This window comes from Hibiscus syriacus, unplaced genomic scaffold, assembly GCF_006381635.1.
Source record: "Hibiscus syriacus cultivar Baekdansim isolate YM2019G1 unplaced genomic scaffold, ASM638163v2 tig00110963_pilon, whole genome shotgun sequence".
NCBI classification, from domain to species: Eukaryota; Viridiplantae; Streptophyta; class Magnoliopsida; order Malvales; family Malvaceae; genus Hibiscus; species Hibiscus syriacus.
This window is the reverse complement of record NW_024062936.1, coordinates 780,001-798,627: the sequence shown is the minus strand read 5'-3', so window position 1 is coordinate 798,627 and position 18,627 is coordinate 780,001. Positions and strand designations below refer to the sequence as shown.

Below are 18,627 nucleotides of genomic sequence, written 5' to 3'. Positions count from 1 at the left end.
GAGAAGAGAGGACTTCGTTTTGTTATGAATGCGTTTTCAGTAGTACTTGAAATGATAGGGTTATTTTGGGAAATTACGTAAGTAACTCACACAAGTCAGACTGGGTTTTGACAGTTGACACACATCTTCTATTCTCTTCGATTACTTACAAACTTTTATTATTCAAAATTCTAATTCGTTTTTTTAACAAAAATCTCTGACCAGTTAATTTCACAGATTAATTACATAGAAAATAACTGAAGAACATATTGAGTAAACTTAGAGATGAACGGCTCGTAAATAGTTTATATAACGTTTGTTTATGTTAATTTATTGAATTAACATAAATTAGTATTAATAAATATTTTATGTTCATCTGATAAATAAACTAACATGAATACATATGTGTTTAACTCATTTATATTCACAAAAAATCTTATTTATTGACTCGTTTATTTTTTATCTCGAAATAGTACACATTATTTTTCTATACATAAAGAAAAATAAATTACATGTGATAAATATACAAATGTATACACGGATTTATTTTGTAGTTGAAATATAGGATCTGAAGCTAAAAGACGATCACAATTTGCAGGGCTCCATCCTATCACTTGTTTCTTATTGTCATATTATCGCCATTCTGTCTTGCATCGATATGTCTCCAATGACATTCAAATTTTGCAGCCCTGCTTGTGTTCCATTTACGATTCCCAAGCAAACATTTCCCTTGTTTGATATTATAAGATAAGCTTCAGGGTGCAAACTGGGTTTTCCTTCTGCCACTATTTGTAAAGGCCAAATACGGTATGGTCTTGAAGTATTTCTAGGCGTCGCGCACGCTTCGGAAAGGCTTCCGACCTTTCCAACATAAGGGGAGTGTCTGGTTCTCCGGAGCTTCCTTTAGCGACCTTCCGCTTAGTTCTTTCTTCAACAACACTGTTAATGCTTGATAAGCCTGAGAATTAAGTGTAAGAGCTGCCGCTGTCGAAAATTACAATGAGGTTTTTAATGGCGGTAGCTTTTCCACCGAAATGTAGTTCCGCGCTTCCCGGGGAGTAGTGTTTTTTGATTACGTAAACTCCTGTGACATTAGTGCCCAAGTGACGTGTGAGGAATCATAGAGACCATCCCCGAAGAAAAGAAATCCGCCGCCTATTCCGGGGAGTAGTATTTTTTTTTACACTTTAAATATAAGTAAAAATATAATTAAATTCAACTCATAGTGAACTTTGAAGTTCAAATTGTGAAGCTTAAAAATTTAAGGACTTGTGATAAAAAATTACCATTTTTCTTTAACTTGCAAATAAAAATATAAAGGTAAATTACAGAAATTGTCACTTTTGTTTTATTTTAATAAACTTCTCCTCACTGAATTAAAAAAATATAAAATTTGATTACTTTCGTTTTATTTTAATTAAGATGTGGTCACTGAAGGTTAATGACAGTTATATTTTTAACAGTTTGCTGATGTGACACAGTAAACATATAAAATTAAAATTACATCATTTACATGTAGATAATGCATGAATTAAATTTTGGCCACTTTCCTTTCATATTTGTACATTTTTGCTCACTAAATATAAAAAGCATAAATTTTAATCACTTACGTTATTATTTTATTAAGTTTTGGTCACTTACGTTATCATTTTATTAAGTTTTGGACACTTGTATTTTGAATGTCGTTAGTTTACTAACGTGATTCATTGGTAAAATGGTTTAATTTTTATTTTAACTCCTACAAGTTAGATAAAATATCGATTATGTGTCTTTTTGTAAATTCAAATTAGTTTAGGGATAACATTTTAATTTATCCATTTTTAATAGGTTTTCTTCTCAACCCCATTGTTGTTCCTTCTCTCTGCTTCTTCAGACATCTCGGCTCCATTGCTCCACTTGCCTTCTTTCAAGGAATCATGCTGGATTTTAAGAATAATGAAAGATTTCAAACTTTCCATAACAAATAATAACACCATAAGTTCAGAGAAAATGAAGCTAAGTAATCTCAGTTATACAAACTTAAATTCAATTTCTAAATATTGATATTGCATAATGTCAAATCCAACAAGGAACAAAAAGATAAATCAACGGATCCAAAAAACCCGATAACTGGATATCACTATTTGTGGTATTTTCCCTTGAGAAAACGCTTCTGATGAAACTTAATCAATGGATCCAAACCATCTGATAATTGGATCTGTGAATTCATCCATTTAACTCAATCCAAAATCTATGATCTTCAACGTTGAATATTTGTTTTTGCTCAAGAACAAGTAATTTTCCGATTCTAGATCCCTATGAATCATCGTTAACCCCTACGACATGTGCGATCTGTCGCACCACCACCACTGCACCAACCTTCAAGTACCTTATTTCCACGTCATGAAGGTATATCATGTTCGGATGCAACGAACATTCTTGACGACCTTTCACATCACGAGGATTTCATTGGTCAACAATGCACCGGAGATGGAAACCTGGTATTGTGTCATCAATAACGTCGTCATTGAAGAATTCTAGTTTTCTCAGCTCGAGGCAGTGGCATCGTGGTTGTGGTGAATCTTTAGAGTTTTAATGGTGAATTCTCTGCATTTTTCACGATCTTCATTACTTCTTTTTATACATTTTCTTACAATTGAAAACTCACCTAATTTGACTTTAAATAATTACAACTAATAATTGGAAACAAGAAGGTTGTTGCAATGGAACAGAGACGTTTGAAGAAGAAGTGGGGAGGAGATGGGTAATATTGGGGGTTGGAGAGAAAATATATATAAAAAAAAGATAAATTGAAATGTTGTCCCTAAATTAATTTGAATTTACAAAAACACACATAATCAGTATTTTATCTAAAATTTAAGGGTTAAAATAAGAATTAAACCATTTTACTACTGGATCATGTCATCAAATTAACATCATTTAATGTCCAATGACCAAAACTTAATAAAATGATAATGTAAGTGATCGAAACTTAATAAAACAACAACACAAGTGACCAAAAGTGTACAAATATGAAAAGAAAGCGACTTAAACTTAACCCATGTATTATCTACGTGAAAATGATATAATTTTAATTATATATATTTACCGTATCACGTAAGGAAATCCTTAAAGGTTTAATGTCCGTTAACCTTCAATGACCACATCTTAATTAAAATGAAACGAAAGTGACCATGTCTATAATTTATCCAAAGATAAAATTGAACATATGATTGAGAACGTTAAACGAATATATCCACGACCGCTAAACAAACAGAACTAGAACAGTTTCAAAAATGCACTAACCCTATTCTTCATATTTGGGACAGCACCCTGACTATGGACACATTCAGGTCAAAGTGCTCCATTCCAGGTCACTTGCATTCACAGTGTAGAATCAGCTCAGAATTCGACTCTCATCTCAAAAGAAAACTCCTGCCCTCGCTGCAGAACCACTTCCCTTGATCTTAGAAACAATATAAACCCCTCATGTGTTGAAGAGGGAAGAGCTTCCAATCCCTTTTTTATTTTAATAATCATGTTTTAGAAGTTTCTTAAGCGTGTAATTTCAAATTATTGTCCGAAAATGCAAATTTTTGGTTATGTAAGAACTCGACATGCCAGATTCATGTGCTATCTATGGGAAATTCAAATTTAATATTTGCAATTTTCTTCATATCTTCAACTTGTGTGCCCTCACGTATCAATTAGTTTCTTCAAATTTTTGTTTTATGTTTCACCTCAGTGCGTTTTATGTTTCAACTTAGACAAGTTTCTTAAGTTTTTTTTAGGACTGAATGCCTCAAAGAATATGCTAAAACCTTAGACAAGTAACTGAAATCATAATTTGAAAGCTAACCGAATAACTTGTATATGCTCCATCCCAAAATTCAATGTGCTTGCAAGATCCAACTCATCGGGAATGCAAAGACAATCAGCAATTATATTTCACATCTTTCTAGCTTCTAGTTTGAAATCTGCTGGTTAATAAATAAGTTAATACGCTAACGATGATAAAAAGGAGCCACAGTTGGTAAATAATTACTAACGGCCTAAATCTATTCCAGAATGATTAGAAACAAATCATAAGTATCTCCACCATTAAAATAAAAGTTCTTTGAATGGAGAGATTCACTTCTAAAGGACAATATGCTCACTGCCCTGACCGAAACTAGGTCATGGTTCAAGTGAATTGCTAATCGGCACGGTTAATAATTCTCTCCTTGGAGAAAAAATAGTAATAGTAGTAAAAGCAAAAGTTTTTCACCTTAAGTACATGCTGAATGGAGCTCAAACTGAGTGTCTTCATAAAACCTAGTGATCTGGTGTAAGCACTGCCAACACGAGGGAAAACAGTAAAATGAATCAGGGGATAACAGAACAAAAGAACTACCACAAACACATAAAAAAGAATATAACAAAATTTAAGACTTGTTAATGTCTTAAGGATTTCAGAGTGCAAAAATAAACATTAATAATTTGATGTTAGAATGCAAAAATTGGTTGCACAAACGCTAATTAGATAAGAGCAGTTTACAGGGAAGAAGGGATCAGAAACCGGTGGATGAGCATCATATTAGTCAATATTAATAGGCATCAGATTAACTAGTTCTTTCCCAAGTTTGGGACACCAAAGTTGTCAATACGAATAAAGGTGATATCAGCGATCACCAGAAAACATGTATCAAATTCCAAATAGTGAGTGAGATGAAAACAATTCAGCAAACATGTTTCGAAGTCGGAGGTAGGTGTGTTCAATTAGTTGTTGCAACAAAACAAATCACAAAACAGAAAGATAAGCCCACAAGAGAGTGGTTAGAAATGGCATGTTAGAACAATTAATCACCAGAGACAATTTTGATTTTCACACTGCCCCACCCAATTGCTTTTAGGCTGATGGGGTTCCTTCAGTATTCGTACCCCACTCTTCTTCCTTGTTACCATTAACGAGTACTGCGCCATCATTAGAATCAGCATCTACAACAACAGGCTCCTCTTGGCTACCATCTTCTCCATTCTGCTCTGCGTTTTGACCATGCCCATTCAGTCCTGCAGCCTGTGATGCCCACCAAATAAATGACAGAATAAAATCAAACCAGACTCCTGAACCACTCAAAGCAATTTCTATGTTTAATATGTTCCAACTTCAAAGAAAAACAGATACATATGGATTCTATACCTCATAATCAAGTTCACCATTTCAAGAGGCTCGTCATCCTCGATTTGCATGCTTCTGAAAGCCTCCACAAGTATCAACTTCGATCTATCAGCATGATTCAAATAATCCGCTGCAGGAGGATAAACACCGCTGAAAACCAACTCAAAGTAAATAGCATATCCACGTGAGACAGAAAAACAGGTATGTCAACCGCAAGGCTTTGCGATCAACGGTCAGACAAATTATAGAGCAATCAATTTGCACCAAACCAGTGGAATTAATAATGTTCGACAAATATTGACTAGAAAACAGTAACAAATTACAATATATAAAAGAAAGGAATCATGTTTGATACCTTGTTTCTGCCACTTTGGATACAGAAAGAGAAAGTTCCCAATCTTCAAAAAAAAAAGGACAAGATTGTTTTTTTAGCCTTAAGATGTAAAGCACTTGCAAAAAAAGGAATCGGGTAATTCTAGGAATCTTCAGGCTGTCTTTTCTTGCTAGGGCAGGGATGTATTTGGGGTTTGTTGTAATCCTTGTAACTTAGGGATTTTATCCTTTTATTAATAAAATCTAAGGTACTCTTTTAACCCTTCTGTTTTTTGCCGAATTCTTATGAATTTAGCAATTATGAAGGGGTTTTTTTTAATGAGAGACTCCAATTCTTATAAAAAGAAAGAAAGATGTAAAGCACTATACACAGAACTTCATACCGATCTTTTCCAGGAAAGTATCAAGATGTTTTATAATATTTACTGTTATCTTGTACAAAGGGAAAGTATGGAAAGGAAAAATAGAAGGCAGAGGACGAGGAATAGTGCTTGTCATTTTTATTAGACATGCAGTATTTTGAATTTTGAAATACTTTACAGGAAATCAAACGAGAGAAACAAAACAAACCAAAGCTTATGCATGATACAGCTAACCCAGCACATCAAGAATAAAGCATGAAGAAAACACCGGAGAAACAAATAATGGCAACTAACCCTGTTGAGGTCTTTTCTCCAAATTGCTACCATCTCTGAAACTTTGCTTGGAAGATAAGATCGTGCCATCAAAGCAGCCTCTGGTATCCGATTGCTGCAATAGGAATATTTCAATATATCCATAAATATAATAACATGTATGGCAGTCAATTATTCCAGGAACTTGATAATGAATTACCTTTCCAACAAAAGCTGAAGGCAATCCTCCAATTTACCCAACACGAATAAACAAAGAAAAGCTACATTGTTCTTCCCTTGTTCTTTGGAAAGAGATGGAAGTGTTGCTATTCCTTCAGCATCTCCCAGTGAGGAATAAAGTAACAATAAACCGCTCAGGTCCATTGCATGCTTCATGCATTGTTCAGCCAGTTCTAGCTGCAATGACAAGTTTAGAATAATTAATAGAAAAACTTCAAAAACAAGGAGAGAAGGCATTATTGTCTAAAACTAACAATATATAAGACATGCCCATGCATTAAGCTTGATTTACAAAAACAGCTACTGCATAAAACTAAGAAAGTAAGACGAGGCTTTTGTACATGCATTCACCAGTTAATAAACTACAGAGACAAATTGAGAAATAATTACTGAAAGGAAGGTATTACCATAGATCAAAACAAATTCCAATCACTAGGGATGTGGATATTCAACATGAATGATTAGCACAAATCAAAAGTCCAAATTAAGAGGGGTGAAGGAAAAGGAAAGGAGAAGAAATACATCCTACAAATCAAAAGTCCAAATCAATTTTTCGATTTTAGATCCCTATGAATCACCGTTAATCCCTACGACATGTGCGATCTATCGCACCACCACCATCGCGCCAACCTTCAGGTACCTTATTTCCACGTCATGAAAGTAGATCATGTTCGGATGCGACGAACATTCTTGACTACCTTTCACATCACGGGGATTTTATTGGTCAACAATGCGCCGGAGATGGAAACCTAGTATTGTGTCATCAATAACGCCGTTATTAAAGAAACTCTAGTTTTCTCAGCTCGAGGCGGTGGCATCGTGGTTATGGTGAATCTTTAGAGTTTTAATGGTGAATTCTCTGCATTTTTCACGATCTTCATTACTTTTTTATACATTTTCTTACAATTGAAAACTCACCTAATTTGACTTTAAATAATTACAAGTAATAATTGGAAACAAGAAGGTTATTGCAATGGAACAGAGATGTCTGAAGAAGAAGTGGGGAGGAGATGGGTAATATTGGGGGTTGGGAGAAAAATATTAAAAAAATGGATAAATTGAAATGTTGTCCCTAAACTAATTTGAATTTACAAAAAGACACATAATCATTATTTTAAGAGTTAAAATAAGAATTAAACCATTTTACTATTGAATCACATCATCAAATTAACATCATTTAATTTCCAAGTGACCAAAACTTAATAAAATGATAATGTAAGTGATCAAAACTTAATAAAACAACAACGCAAGTGACCAAAAGTATACAAATATGAAAAGAAAGTGATTTAAACTTAAACCATGTATCATCTACGTGAAAATGATATAATTTTAATTTTATATTTTTACCGTATCACATCGGCAAATCCTTAAAAGGTTTAATGTTCGTTAACCTTCAGTGACCACATCTTAATTAAAATGAAACGAAAGTGACCATGTCTATATTTTATCCAAAGATAAAATTGAACATATGGTTGAGACCGTTAAACGAATATATCCACAACCGCTAAACAAACAGAACTAAAACAGTTTCAAGAATGCACTAACCCTGTTCTTCATATTTGGGACAGCACCCTGACAATGGACACATTCAGGTCAAAGTGGTCCATTCCAGCGCACTTGCATTCAGTGTAGAATCAGCTCAGAATTCGACTCTCATGATCTTAGAAACAATTTAAACCCCTCATGTGTGGAAGAGGGAAGAGCTTCCAATCACTTTTTTATTTTAATAATCATGTTTTAGAAGTTTCTTAAGTGTGTGTATTTTCAAATTATTGTCCGAAAATGCAAATTTTTGGTTATGTAAGATCTCGACATGCCAGATTCACGCGCTATCTATGGGAAATTCAAATTTAATATTTGCAATTTTTTTCATATCTTCAACTTGTGTACCCTCACGTATCAATTAGAAAATTTCAGGTTTGATTTGATGTTAACTTCACCCATTGAAAATGACAAATATGGTACACCTATGGTAAACGCCCAGCGCGGTTCAGATTGAAAATCACGCGTTTTATGTAGATATATGTTTTTACGGTACAAGTTTCAAGCTGACTAGAGGAAAAACCAATCCCCAAAAAACCCAACCACAAGATTCAACGCCTCAAGTGGGGAACCAAAAAAATAGTACCTAAAGTTGAAACATAAAATGCACTGAATGGGTTTTTTTTAGGACTGAATGCCTCAAAGAATATGCTAAAACCTTAGACAAGTAACTGAAATCATAATTTGAAAGCTAACCAAATAACTTGTATATGCTCCATCCCAAAATTCAATGTGCTTGCAAGATCCAAATCATCGGGAATGCAAAGACAATCAGCAATTATATTTCACATCTTTCAAGCTTCTAGTTTGAAATCTGCTGGTTAATAAATAAGCTAATACGCTAACGATGATAAAAAGGAGCCACAGTTGGTAAATAATTACTTACGGCCTAAATCTATTCCAGAATGATTAGAAACAAATCATAAGTATCTCCACCATTAAAGTAAAAGTTCTTTGAACGGAGAGATTCACTTCTAAAGGACAATATGCTCACTGCCCTGACCGAAACTAGGTCATGGTTCAAGTGAATTGCTAATCTAATTCTTTCTCCTTGGAAGATAAGATTGTGCCATCAAAGCAGCCTCTGGTATCCGATTGTTGCAATAGGAATATTTCAATATATTCATAAATATAATAACATGTATGGCAGTCAATTATTCCAGGTATTTTTTTTATAGGAAGTGGAAGCCCAATTAAAACCCCCCTTCATAATTAATGGAACACGAAACGATGTTCCTTAATCAGCGGAAGGAGGAAAAAAGTGCCTTAAAATTCATTAATATTAAAAGATTACATAAAGATAAAACTTACAAACCCCTTACAATAACAACTCGACCACACCACGTGCCCAGTAAACAACACCCAGTAAAAGATTACAAAAAGTTAAGACAAACAGTACCCAATAAACATATTTTAATCCTGCCCATACTAGTGCTCATGCCACCCACGTGAAGATAGCTGATGCCCATACCATTTTGATGCGTCCCAACACCCAACGCCCAGCAGCCCTGCATCCCACTTGCAGGTCGATTCCCCATCATCCATGCCCTGCTGCTCCACGAGCACACAAAACAACAGCCGAGCAAACCAAAACCCATCCTATACCTTGCTGCCAATTACACATTTACCAACAACTCTAAATAACTAACCAGACAAAAAGCCAAAAATTGGCCCGAAATACAACACAATACAACTGTAAAAAAAAGCCAAATATAATAGTGTCAATCAGCCACTAATTACTCAACTTGACATCGGAGACCATCCAAACCTCCAACTCCAAACTCAAATCAAATTCGAGCCCCCAAAAATTGTTCACTACAAATTGTATCTTACAATCCTTCCATCGATATATTGTTCCGAAATCAGAAACACTCGTGAGCCTTTAAGTTTAGACACATCTTCCTCTCGTTGCACCTTACTCTGATTGTTCTTGCATCGGTAGCCTTGAGACTTCCGTTAGGGAGCCTTAATATTCTCTTGAAAAGTTTGGACGGAGCTATATTTGTTGTCAAAACCCTCCTTAGGTCTCTTGTTCTGCCTGGCCTTACCCTTGGGGTTTTTGAATGCGCAATTATTCATAAGGCCCTCATTAAACTCATCCTCTACCACCTTTGACTCACCTCGACCATCCGACATGGGAAAATCTTTAAAATAATCCTTCGAACCCTCAAAAGCAAGTGCAAGCTCACAACTTTTCATGTAGACATCTTCTTTCTCTCTTGCCGCGTGAACCAACAGTTCATCGTTTGAAATGCCCATAATACTCCCATCCTCCATCTCCCTTGACACTAAACGACCATCCAGGATGGGAAAATCAATTAAATAATCCTTGATCCCCTCATTAACACGTGCAAACAAACAACTTTCCTTATAGACATCCACTGCCTCTCTCTCCGCGTGTGCCAGCACTGTCTCGTGTTCCCCCACTTCCTCAATTTGCAATTGAAACATCCTCTGACCTGCAACGGTACTCCTCAGACCCATCATCGTATCCTCACCTATGTTCCTATCCTCATCGCCCTCACCTGACAATAGGCTGCCACAAGTACTACTCCCCATACAACAAAAAACACTGTCATCTTTCACATAACACCTCTCGGGAATCTTTACCTCTGATGAGATCTCGTTTCTTCCTTCTTCCTCAACGCAAACCTCCAACTCGGGATACTTAACTGGGGAGACACCAATGAGCTCCCCCACCTTGGATAATGGGGAGGCATATGCCTCTTCCATCGAAGACGAATCAATCCAGACAGATTCTAGGCTGAAACACGACTCAAACTCGGAAACATGCACTTTGAAGAGTCTATCCCCGAATTTCAAAACAATGAATTATTCCAATCGAGCTTGACTGTTCGTGATGATCTGAAGCAAAGCCCTATCAAAAGAGCCATTATTTAAGGTCCTTTCCTTAATGGATATAAGAACTCCCCATTTGAGTGTAATATTTCTGAAGGTGGAGAGACTCCACACAAACGGAGGGATCCCTTTGCACGAAAGCCATGCCCGACGGTTGCTGCACTTAAAATCTTCCGACCAAACTTCCACTCTGTCGAAACATTTATTCAACGCCCCAATTTAATTATGTAGAGTAAAGTCCCTACTCTCTGCATCTTCAAATAAGATTAAAATTGCAAGCCCGCTTAATCTCATAATCTTCGTACCAACAATGCCTTCCTTGTGCAAAATAGCAGCCAACTTTTTCATCTTAATAAAATTTCTGCACCATCCTACCAAGCTGTCTTTAAGAGTTGAGAGCTTATCCTCGTCAACAGAACAAACAATGGGAGCCTCAGTATGACTAGCATCCTCCACTAAACTCTTGCCCACGACTGGATATAGATCATAGAACTTCTTCCTCCAGAAAACATCACAAGGATGATATCTCGCCATAAAAACTCTAACTTTGTTACCTTGAATCCAAGATCTATCAACACAGTTGATAGCCTTTCTCGCGTCCTCCAGTCTGGTGAAACTAACAAAGCCAAACCTACTACATCCCTTACTTCTTTTATTAGGGATGAAAGAATCTACCACCTCGCCATATTTATCGAAAAATAACCAGAGGCCTTGGTGATGAAGACACTCAGGAATGTTAAAAATGATCACTGTGACACAATTTTTTCCAACTGATCTTCTCACTTTACTCGCCATCAAAGAGAAAAGAAAAGGAATAAAGACAGAAAAAATTTCTAAAACGCCTGATTTTTAGAGAGAATGTGGAGCCTCTCTCAATTATTCCAGGTACTTGATAATGAATTACATTTCCAACAAAAGCTTAAGGCAATCCTCCAATTTACCCAACATGAATAAACAAAGAAAAATTTGAAGATGAAGAGAGTAGGGATTATACTTTAAATAATCAGATTGGGGCCTTCTCGTTGTGTTGGAAGTCGAGATAAATTTGAAGTGTTTGAGATTAAATCTATCATGCCTATCACTAGTCTTCAGCAGAGTTACATAAAGGTAGAAGAAGAGAAGAAACATAACATCAAACCACCTAGTTTGCCTAATTTTGTAAGATTTCACTGAATTCCGGTTTAAATTAAAGGAGTAGTGAGAGAAGCTTCAGCTTCTCTCTAAAAATCAAGCGTTTTCAAAATTTTCTTTCCTGTATACAGAGATGGCGAGTAAGTTGAATAGATCTGTTGGGAAAAATTTTGTTACGATGATCATCTTTAATATTCCAGAGTCTCTTCATCATCAAGGTCTTTGGCTATTATTCGATAAATATGGCGAGGTGGTTGATTCTTTCATCCCTAACAAAAGAAGCAAGGGAGGAAGTAGGTTTGGCTTTGTTCGCTTCACCAGATTGGAGGATGCGACGAAGGCTATCAACTGTGCTGATAGATCTAGGATTCAAGGTAATTCAGTTAGAGTTTCCATGGCGAGATTTCAACCTCGTGAAGATTTTTGGAGAAAGAAGTTTTCTGGTCCAAAACCAGCCGAGGCCAAGAGTAAAGTGGAGGATGATAGTCATTCAGAGGCTCCTATTGTCGGTTTTGTTGACGAGGATAAGTTCTCTACTCTAAAAGATAGATTGGTAGGATGGTGCAGAAAATTTATAAAAATGAAAGAGTTAGCTGCTATTATGCACAAGGAATGCATATTAGGTCCGAAAATTATGAGGTTAAGCAGGTTAGCAATTTTAATCATATTTGAAGATGAAAAGAGGGGATTATACTTTAAATAATCAGATTGAGGCGTTAAAGAACTGCTTTGACAAAGTAGAAGTGTGGTTGGGAAATTTTCAGTGCAGCAGCCGTCGGGCATGGCTATCGTGCAAAGGGATCCCACCGTTTGTGTGGAGTCATTCCACCTTCAAAAACATTATAGACAAATAGGGAGAACTTATCTCCATTGAGGAAGGGACCTTAAATCCCGACTCGTTTGATAGGGCTTTGATTCAGATTAGTACGAACTGCCAAGCTCGAGTGGAAGAAACCTTTGATTTGAAAGTCGAGGAATGAATCTTTACAATTTATGTTTCTGAGTTTGAACCTTGTTTCAGCCCAGATTCTGTCTGGGTAGATTCATCTTTGATGGAAAAGGCAGTTGCCTCCCCGTTATCCACGATGGGGGAGCTCGTTGGTGTCTCGCCAGTAAAGCCTCTCGAGATGGAGGTATGTGCTGAGGAAGCAGGAAGAAGCGTGGACTCATCGGAGGAGACGAATTCAGAGAGGTGTTCTGAGGAAGAAGGCATTCAATTATGTTGTATGGGGAACAGAACTGTAGGCAACAACTTGTCGTGTGAGGACGATGAGGAAATGAACATATGGGAAGAAATTATTATGGGTCTGAGGAATATTGTTGCTGGTCAGGGGAAGGTTCAAACGAAAAGGGTACTATTAAACCTACCAAGATTTGAATTTTAAATTGAAATTCAACTTGGGCCCCACTCAACTTTTCATCTGTGCTTTGAATTTTAAAACCAATTCCACCTACCAACCAGCCCTACATATCTCTTCAATTTAAAATTTCACCCTGACTTTAATTCCATCATAAATATTTTCTTTATAATACCCATACCAACGTGCTAATTACAAAAATAAAAATCTTTACCCTATTCTTACCCATTCCGAAAAGACTGGAGTTTGAAATTAAATGATTCCTTATAGGCATATCGTACTGTTTACAAAGCTCCTATCGACATATCCCCAAATCGCTTAGTCTTTGGTAAACCATGCCATTTGTCGGTTGAATTGGAGCATAAAACTTATTGTGCGATAAAGGAATGTAATATGGAGATGGATTCATTCGGAGAAGCACTCAAACTTCATATTCAAGATCTCAAAGAAATTCGCCGCAATTCTTACGATACTGCCCGAATATACCAGGATAAAACTAAAGATTTTCATGATCGTCGTATTTCAGTTAAAGTTCAAGACAATTTGTTTCAAAGTGAATGGTCAACGATTGAAACTGTATTACGAGAATAATCAAGCTTGTGTGATCAATGATATTATTTTAAAAGAACATGTAGTCTGAATCAGGTTGTCGGGCTAACGACGTTAAACAAAGTGCTTTATGGGAGGCAACCCATTTTATTTTCCGATTTGTTTAATTTATTTCAATTTCAATTTAATTTAATTTTTTGTTACATATTAATTTTATTTTTCTTTGAATTTTCAGGTATCACAAATATTTTTAATCGAACAAATTTGGAGCAGATCTGAGACTTTTGATCGAATAATCGTAATTTCCAATGACTAGAATGGTGTTCATGCAAAAAATCAATCTCATTCCAGCCGTGCGGCACACGTTAACAAAGCTCCTACCTCCCCCACCCGGCGCAAGTTAGCATAACCCATTTGCCCATTTTTATTTCTTTGCCGCCCATATACCCTAATTTCCCCTCATATTTCAAGATTCCCTTTGACCGACCGCTTCCTACACTTTTAATAAAAAAACAAAAAAAAAACATAATGATTACACTAATATTGGTGGGTTTAATAGATTCCCTTTCCTCTCTTTTTTATTAAAAGTGTAGGAAGCGGTCGGTCAAAGGGAATCTTGAAATATGGGGGTAAATTAGGGTATATGGGCGGTAAAGAAATAAAAATGGGCAAATGGGTTATGCTAACTTGCGCCGGGTGGGGGGAGGTGGGAGTTTTGTTAACGTCTGTCGCATGGCTGGAATGAGATCGAATTTTTGCATGAAACACCATTCCAGTCATTGGAAATTACGGTTATTCGATCAAAAGTCTCAGATCTGCTCCAAATTTGTTCGATTAAAAATATTTGTGATACCTGAAAATTCAAAGAAAAATAAAATTAATATGTAACAAAAAATTAAATTAAATTAAATTGAAATAAATTAAACAAATTGAAAAAAAAAATGGGTTGCCTCCTATAAAGCACTTTGTTTAACGTCGTTAGCCCGACAACCTGATTCAGACTACATGTTATTTTAAAATAATATCCTTGATAACACAAGCTTGATTATTCTCGTAATACAGTTTCAATCGTTGACCATTCACTTTGAAACAAACTCCCAAATTGTCTTGAACTTTAACTGAAATACGACGATCATAAAAATATTTAGTTTTATCCTGGTATATTCGGGCAGTATCGTAAGGATTGCGGCGAATTTCATTGAGATCTTGAATATGAAGTTTGTGCGCTTCTCCGAATGAATCCATCTCCATATTACATTCCTTTATCGTACAATAAGTTTTATACTCCAATTCAACCGACACATGGCACGATTTTCCAAAGACTAAGCTATTTGGGGACATGCCGATAGGAGCTTTGTAAACGATACGATATGCCCATAAGGCATCATTTAATTTCAAACTCCAGTCTTTTCGGTATGGGTAAGGATTTTAGTTTTGTATTTAGCACGTTGGTATGGGTATTATAAATAAAATATTTATGATGGAATTAAAGTCAGCGTGAAGTCCAAGGATGAGATAAAATATGTAAAGGGTGAAATTTTAAATTGAAGAGATATGTAGGGTCGGATGGTAGGTGGAATTGGTTTTAAAATTCAAAGAAATGATGAAAAGTTGAGTGGGGCCCAAGTTGAATTTCAATTTAAAATTCAAATCTTGATAGGTTTAGTAGTACCCTAGATTTTCCCATTTTGGATGGTCGTTTACAGTTAGGGGTGGGAATATGCCAGGCCGGCCTCCAGGGGCCTGGGCCTGGCCTGGCCTCTTTAACTAAACAGGCCAGGCCCAGGCCTTTTTAACAGCCTATTTAACTAAACAGGCCAGGCTTAGGCCTATTAAAAAGCCTTATAAGCCTGATAGGCCGGCCTATTTAGAGTGACTACTTTGTAAAATGTACTAAGTTAGAGTGACTTAATAGGGATTTTACTCTAAAATTAATGGCTAAACCGAAAATATTACATGTTTATTGTTAAACAGGCCTTTAAACAGGCTTTTAAACAGGCCAGTCTTTTAAATAGGCCCAGGCCAGGCCTAAATAAAAGCCTCTGACAGGCCACAGGCCAGGCCCAGGCTGACACAAATCATTGTAGGCCAGGCCCAGGCCTATTAAAGCCTGGCCTGGCCTGGCCTATTCCCACCCCTATTTACAGTCAAAGGTGGTGGAGGATGTGATTAATATGGTCCTTACAAATAAATGTGCTATCAAAAGATCCAAGGGTGAGGAAGTCCAACAGGATGGGGCTATGGTGGACCGGGTGGATGGAAAAACCAAATCGGGGATAGTATGTGAGGATTTGGACCAGAGCCTTGGCTTGTCAACACAATTGAGGGATGATTTTTTCACGCACAATTCCAGGTAGAACCAGAGAGCAAAGGAGGGGGAAAACAATAAATATAGCTCTCTCCAATTTTTTCAAGAGAAATATACGGCTCCTCAAAGGAAGACTAGATATTGCCGAAGCAAGATTAATCAGAAGAAGGTGCAACGCGAGGAAAAATTGTTTGAACTTGAAGACAGATCCCTATATGATTATGACTTTCAAGCAAGGTGGGAGAGACAAAAGAAGGAAGCGAAAGAAACCTTACAGATCAGGAAAGAATTGGGTATAGAGTCTAAAGGCTCAGAAGTGGTTTTGATTTCGAAAAATTTTAGCAGTGGAAGTATTGGAAGGTGTGTCACATTCCCTTTCTATTGATTTTGAGTTGTTTTAAGAGGAAATAGGTCGAGATGAGGTTCTTAACTTGGATCATTCGAGGAATGGGCTCAAATGTTTTATTTTTCTGAACTAAGGAGGATTGTTGGATGTTTAAGTGTGAGATTGTGTTGTTTCAAGAAACAAAATATAGTGAATAGTTTCAGGTGATTCGCATATGATTATTGATAATGGAGTTGGAGGTTTGGATGACCTCCGACGACAAGACGAGCAATAAGTGGCAGAAAGGCGGATAGAGTGTTTGGCTTTGCTTTTTGTACTCTTATCGTGTGGAAGCTCATGACTTTTGTGTTAGAATTTGACTTATATGGTTTGAGTCAGCTGTTATATTTGGCTTCTATTATAATTATATTGTTTTGTGTTGTATTTCGGGCCAAGTTTAGGCATTATGTTTGGTCAGTCATATTAGAGGTTGTTGTTGTAGCTAAGATGGAATACGTTGAGTTAGCGTTGATTCAGTTTGGAGGGATAAAGGTTTTTTAATCTTGGAAAGTGATTCTTTTCTTGCTCTAAAATGGATCAACAGCCCTGAATTGTGCCGGTTCTCTATGTTGACTTGATCAAAGAAATTCAAAGACAGTGTTGCAGTTTAGTGTTTCTCTTAGGCATATTAGCAGATGTATTAATGGGGAAGCTGACTGTTTAGCTAAATCTGGAATAGGTTAGTGAGTGCTGAGGTTGTGGCTTGGTGAGTTTGGGGTTTCAGGGTTGTTGTAAGTCGATTTTGTTTGTGTGTGTCGGTCTGGTTGTATTTCCTATGTTTGGTAATAAACTATGGGCACCCTTTTCCCTTGCCTTTGGTTATTGTGCTTTTTCAACACAATAACTAAGAATGGGGTTTTTAACGGGGCCTATTTCCTATAAAAAAATATATATCTTATGTAATTTTTTATGTTTAATGAAATCTTAAGGCACTCTTTTCCTCCTTCCGCTCATTAAGGAGCTTCTCTACAAGCTCCTTTAATCAAGAATGGTGTTTTTAACGAGGCCTTCAATTCCTATAAAAAAATAAACAAAGAAAAGCTACATTGTTCTTCCCTTGTTCTTTGGAAAGAGATGCAAGTGTTGTTATTCCTTCAGCATCTCCCAGTGAGGAATAAAGTAATAATAAAATCTGAGGAAGAAAGATGTATTTGGGGTTTGTTGTAATCCTTGTAACTTAGGGATTTTATCTTTTTATCAATAAAATCTGAGGTACTCTTTTAACCCTCCTGCTTTTTGCCGAATTCTTATGAATTTACCAATTATGAAGGTTTTTTTTTAATGAGACCTCCAATTCTTATAAAAAGAAAGAAAGATGTAAAGCACTATACACAGAACTTCATACCGATCTTTTCCAGGAAAGTATCAAGATGTTTTATAATATTTACTGTTATCTTGCACAAAAGGGAAAGTATGGAAAGGAAAAATAGAAGGCAGAGGAAGAGGAATAGTGCTTGTCATTTTTATTAGACATGCAGTATTTTGAATTTTGAAATACTTTACAGGAAATCAAACGAGAGAAACAAAACAAACCGAAGCTTATGCATTATACAGCTAACCCAGCACATCAAGAATAAAGCATGAAGAAAACACCGGAGAAACAAATAATGGCAACTAACCCTGTTGAGGTCTTTTCTCCAAATTGCTACCATCTCTGAAACTTTGCTTGGAAGATAAGATCGTGCCATCAAAGCAGCCTCTGGTATCCGATTGCTGCAATAGGAATATTTCAATATATCCATAAATATAATAACATGTATGGCAGTCAATTATTCCAGGAACTTGATAATGAATTACCTTTCCAACAAAAGCTGAAGGCAATCCTCCAATTTACCCAACATAAATAAACAAAGAAAAGCTACATTGTTCTTCCCTTGTTCTTTGGAAAGAGATGCAAGTGTTGCTATTCCTTCAGCATCTCCCAGTGAGGAATAAAGTAACAATAAACCGCTCAGGTCCATTGCATGCTTCATGCATTGTTCAGCCAGTTCTAGCTGCAATGACAAGTTTAGAATAATTAATAGAAAAACTTCAAAAACAAGGAGAAAAGGCATTATTGTCTAAAACTAACAATATATAAGACATGCCCATGCATTAAGCTTGATTTACAAAAACAGCTACTGCATAAAACTAAGAAAGTATGACGAGGCTTTTGTACATGCATTCACCAGTTAATAAACTACAGAGACAAA

The 18,627-nt window shown here is 36.2% G+C and overlaps 1 protein-coding gene across 4 annotated transcripts in view; it reads right to left on the bottom strand.

The window, feature by feature from the left end:
• Positions 1 to 3,286: 3,286 nt before the first annotated feature.
• Positions 3,287 to 18,627, bottom strand: part of LOC120148597 (coatomer subunit beta'-3-like) — a 17,280-nt gene continuing 1,939 nt past the window's right edge. The window contains exons 3-11 of one of the 4 annotated variants that reach the window (XM_039161676.1): positions 18,233 to 18,429; positions 18,055 to 18,148; positions 6,284 to 6,480; positions 6,106 to 6,199; positions 5,472 to 5,514; positions 5,138 to 5,266; positions 4,879 to 5,014; positions 4,226 to 4,292; positions 3,287 to 3,935 (exon numbers count right to left, since the gene is read on the bottom strand). In XM_039161676.1, coding sequence (XP_039017607.1) covers positions 5,235 to 5,266; positions 5,472 to 5,514; positions 6,106 to 6,199; positions 6,284 to 6,480; positions 18,055 to 18,148; positions 18,233 to 18,429 — 657 coding nt within the window. In that variant the 3' untranslated portion in view covers positions 3,287 to 3,935; positions 4,226 to 4,292; positions 4,879 to 5,014; positions 5,138 to 5,234. The remainder of the gene's footprint in view (positions 3,936 to 4,225; positions 4,293 to 4,878; positions 5,015 to 5,137; positions 5,267 to 5,471; positions 5,515 to 6,105; positions 6,200 to 6,283; positions 6,481 to 18,054; positions 18,149 to 18,232; positions 18,430 to 18,627) is intronic. The other 3 variants (XM_039161674.1, XM_039161677.1, XM_039161675.1) reach the window with 3 other exon arrangements.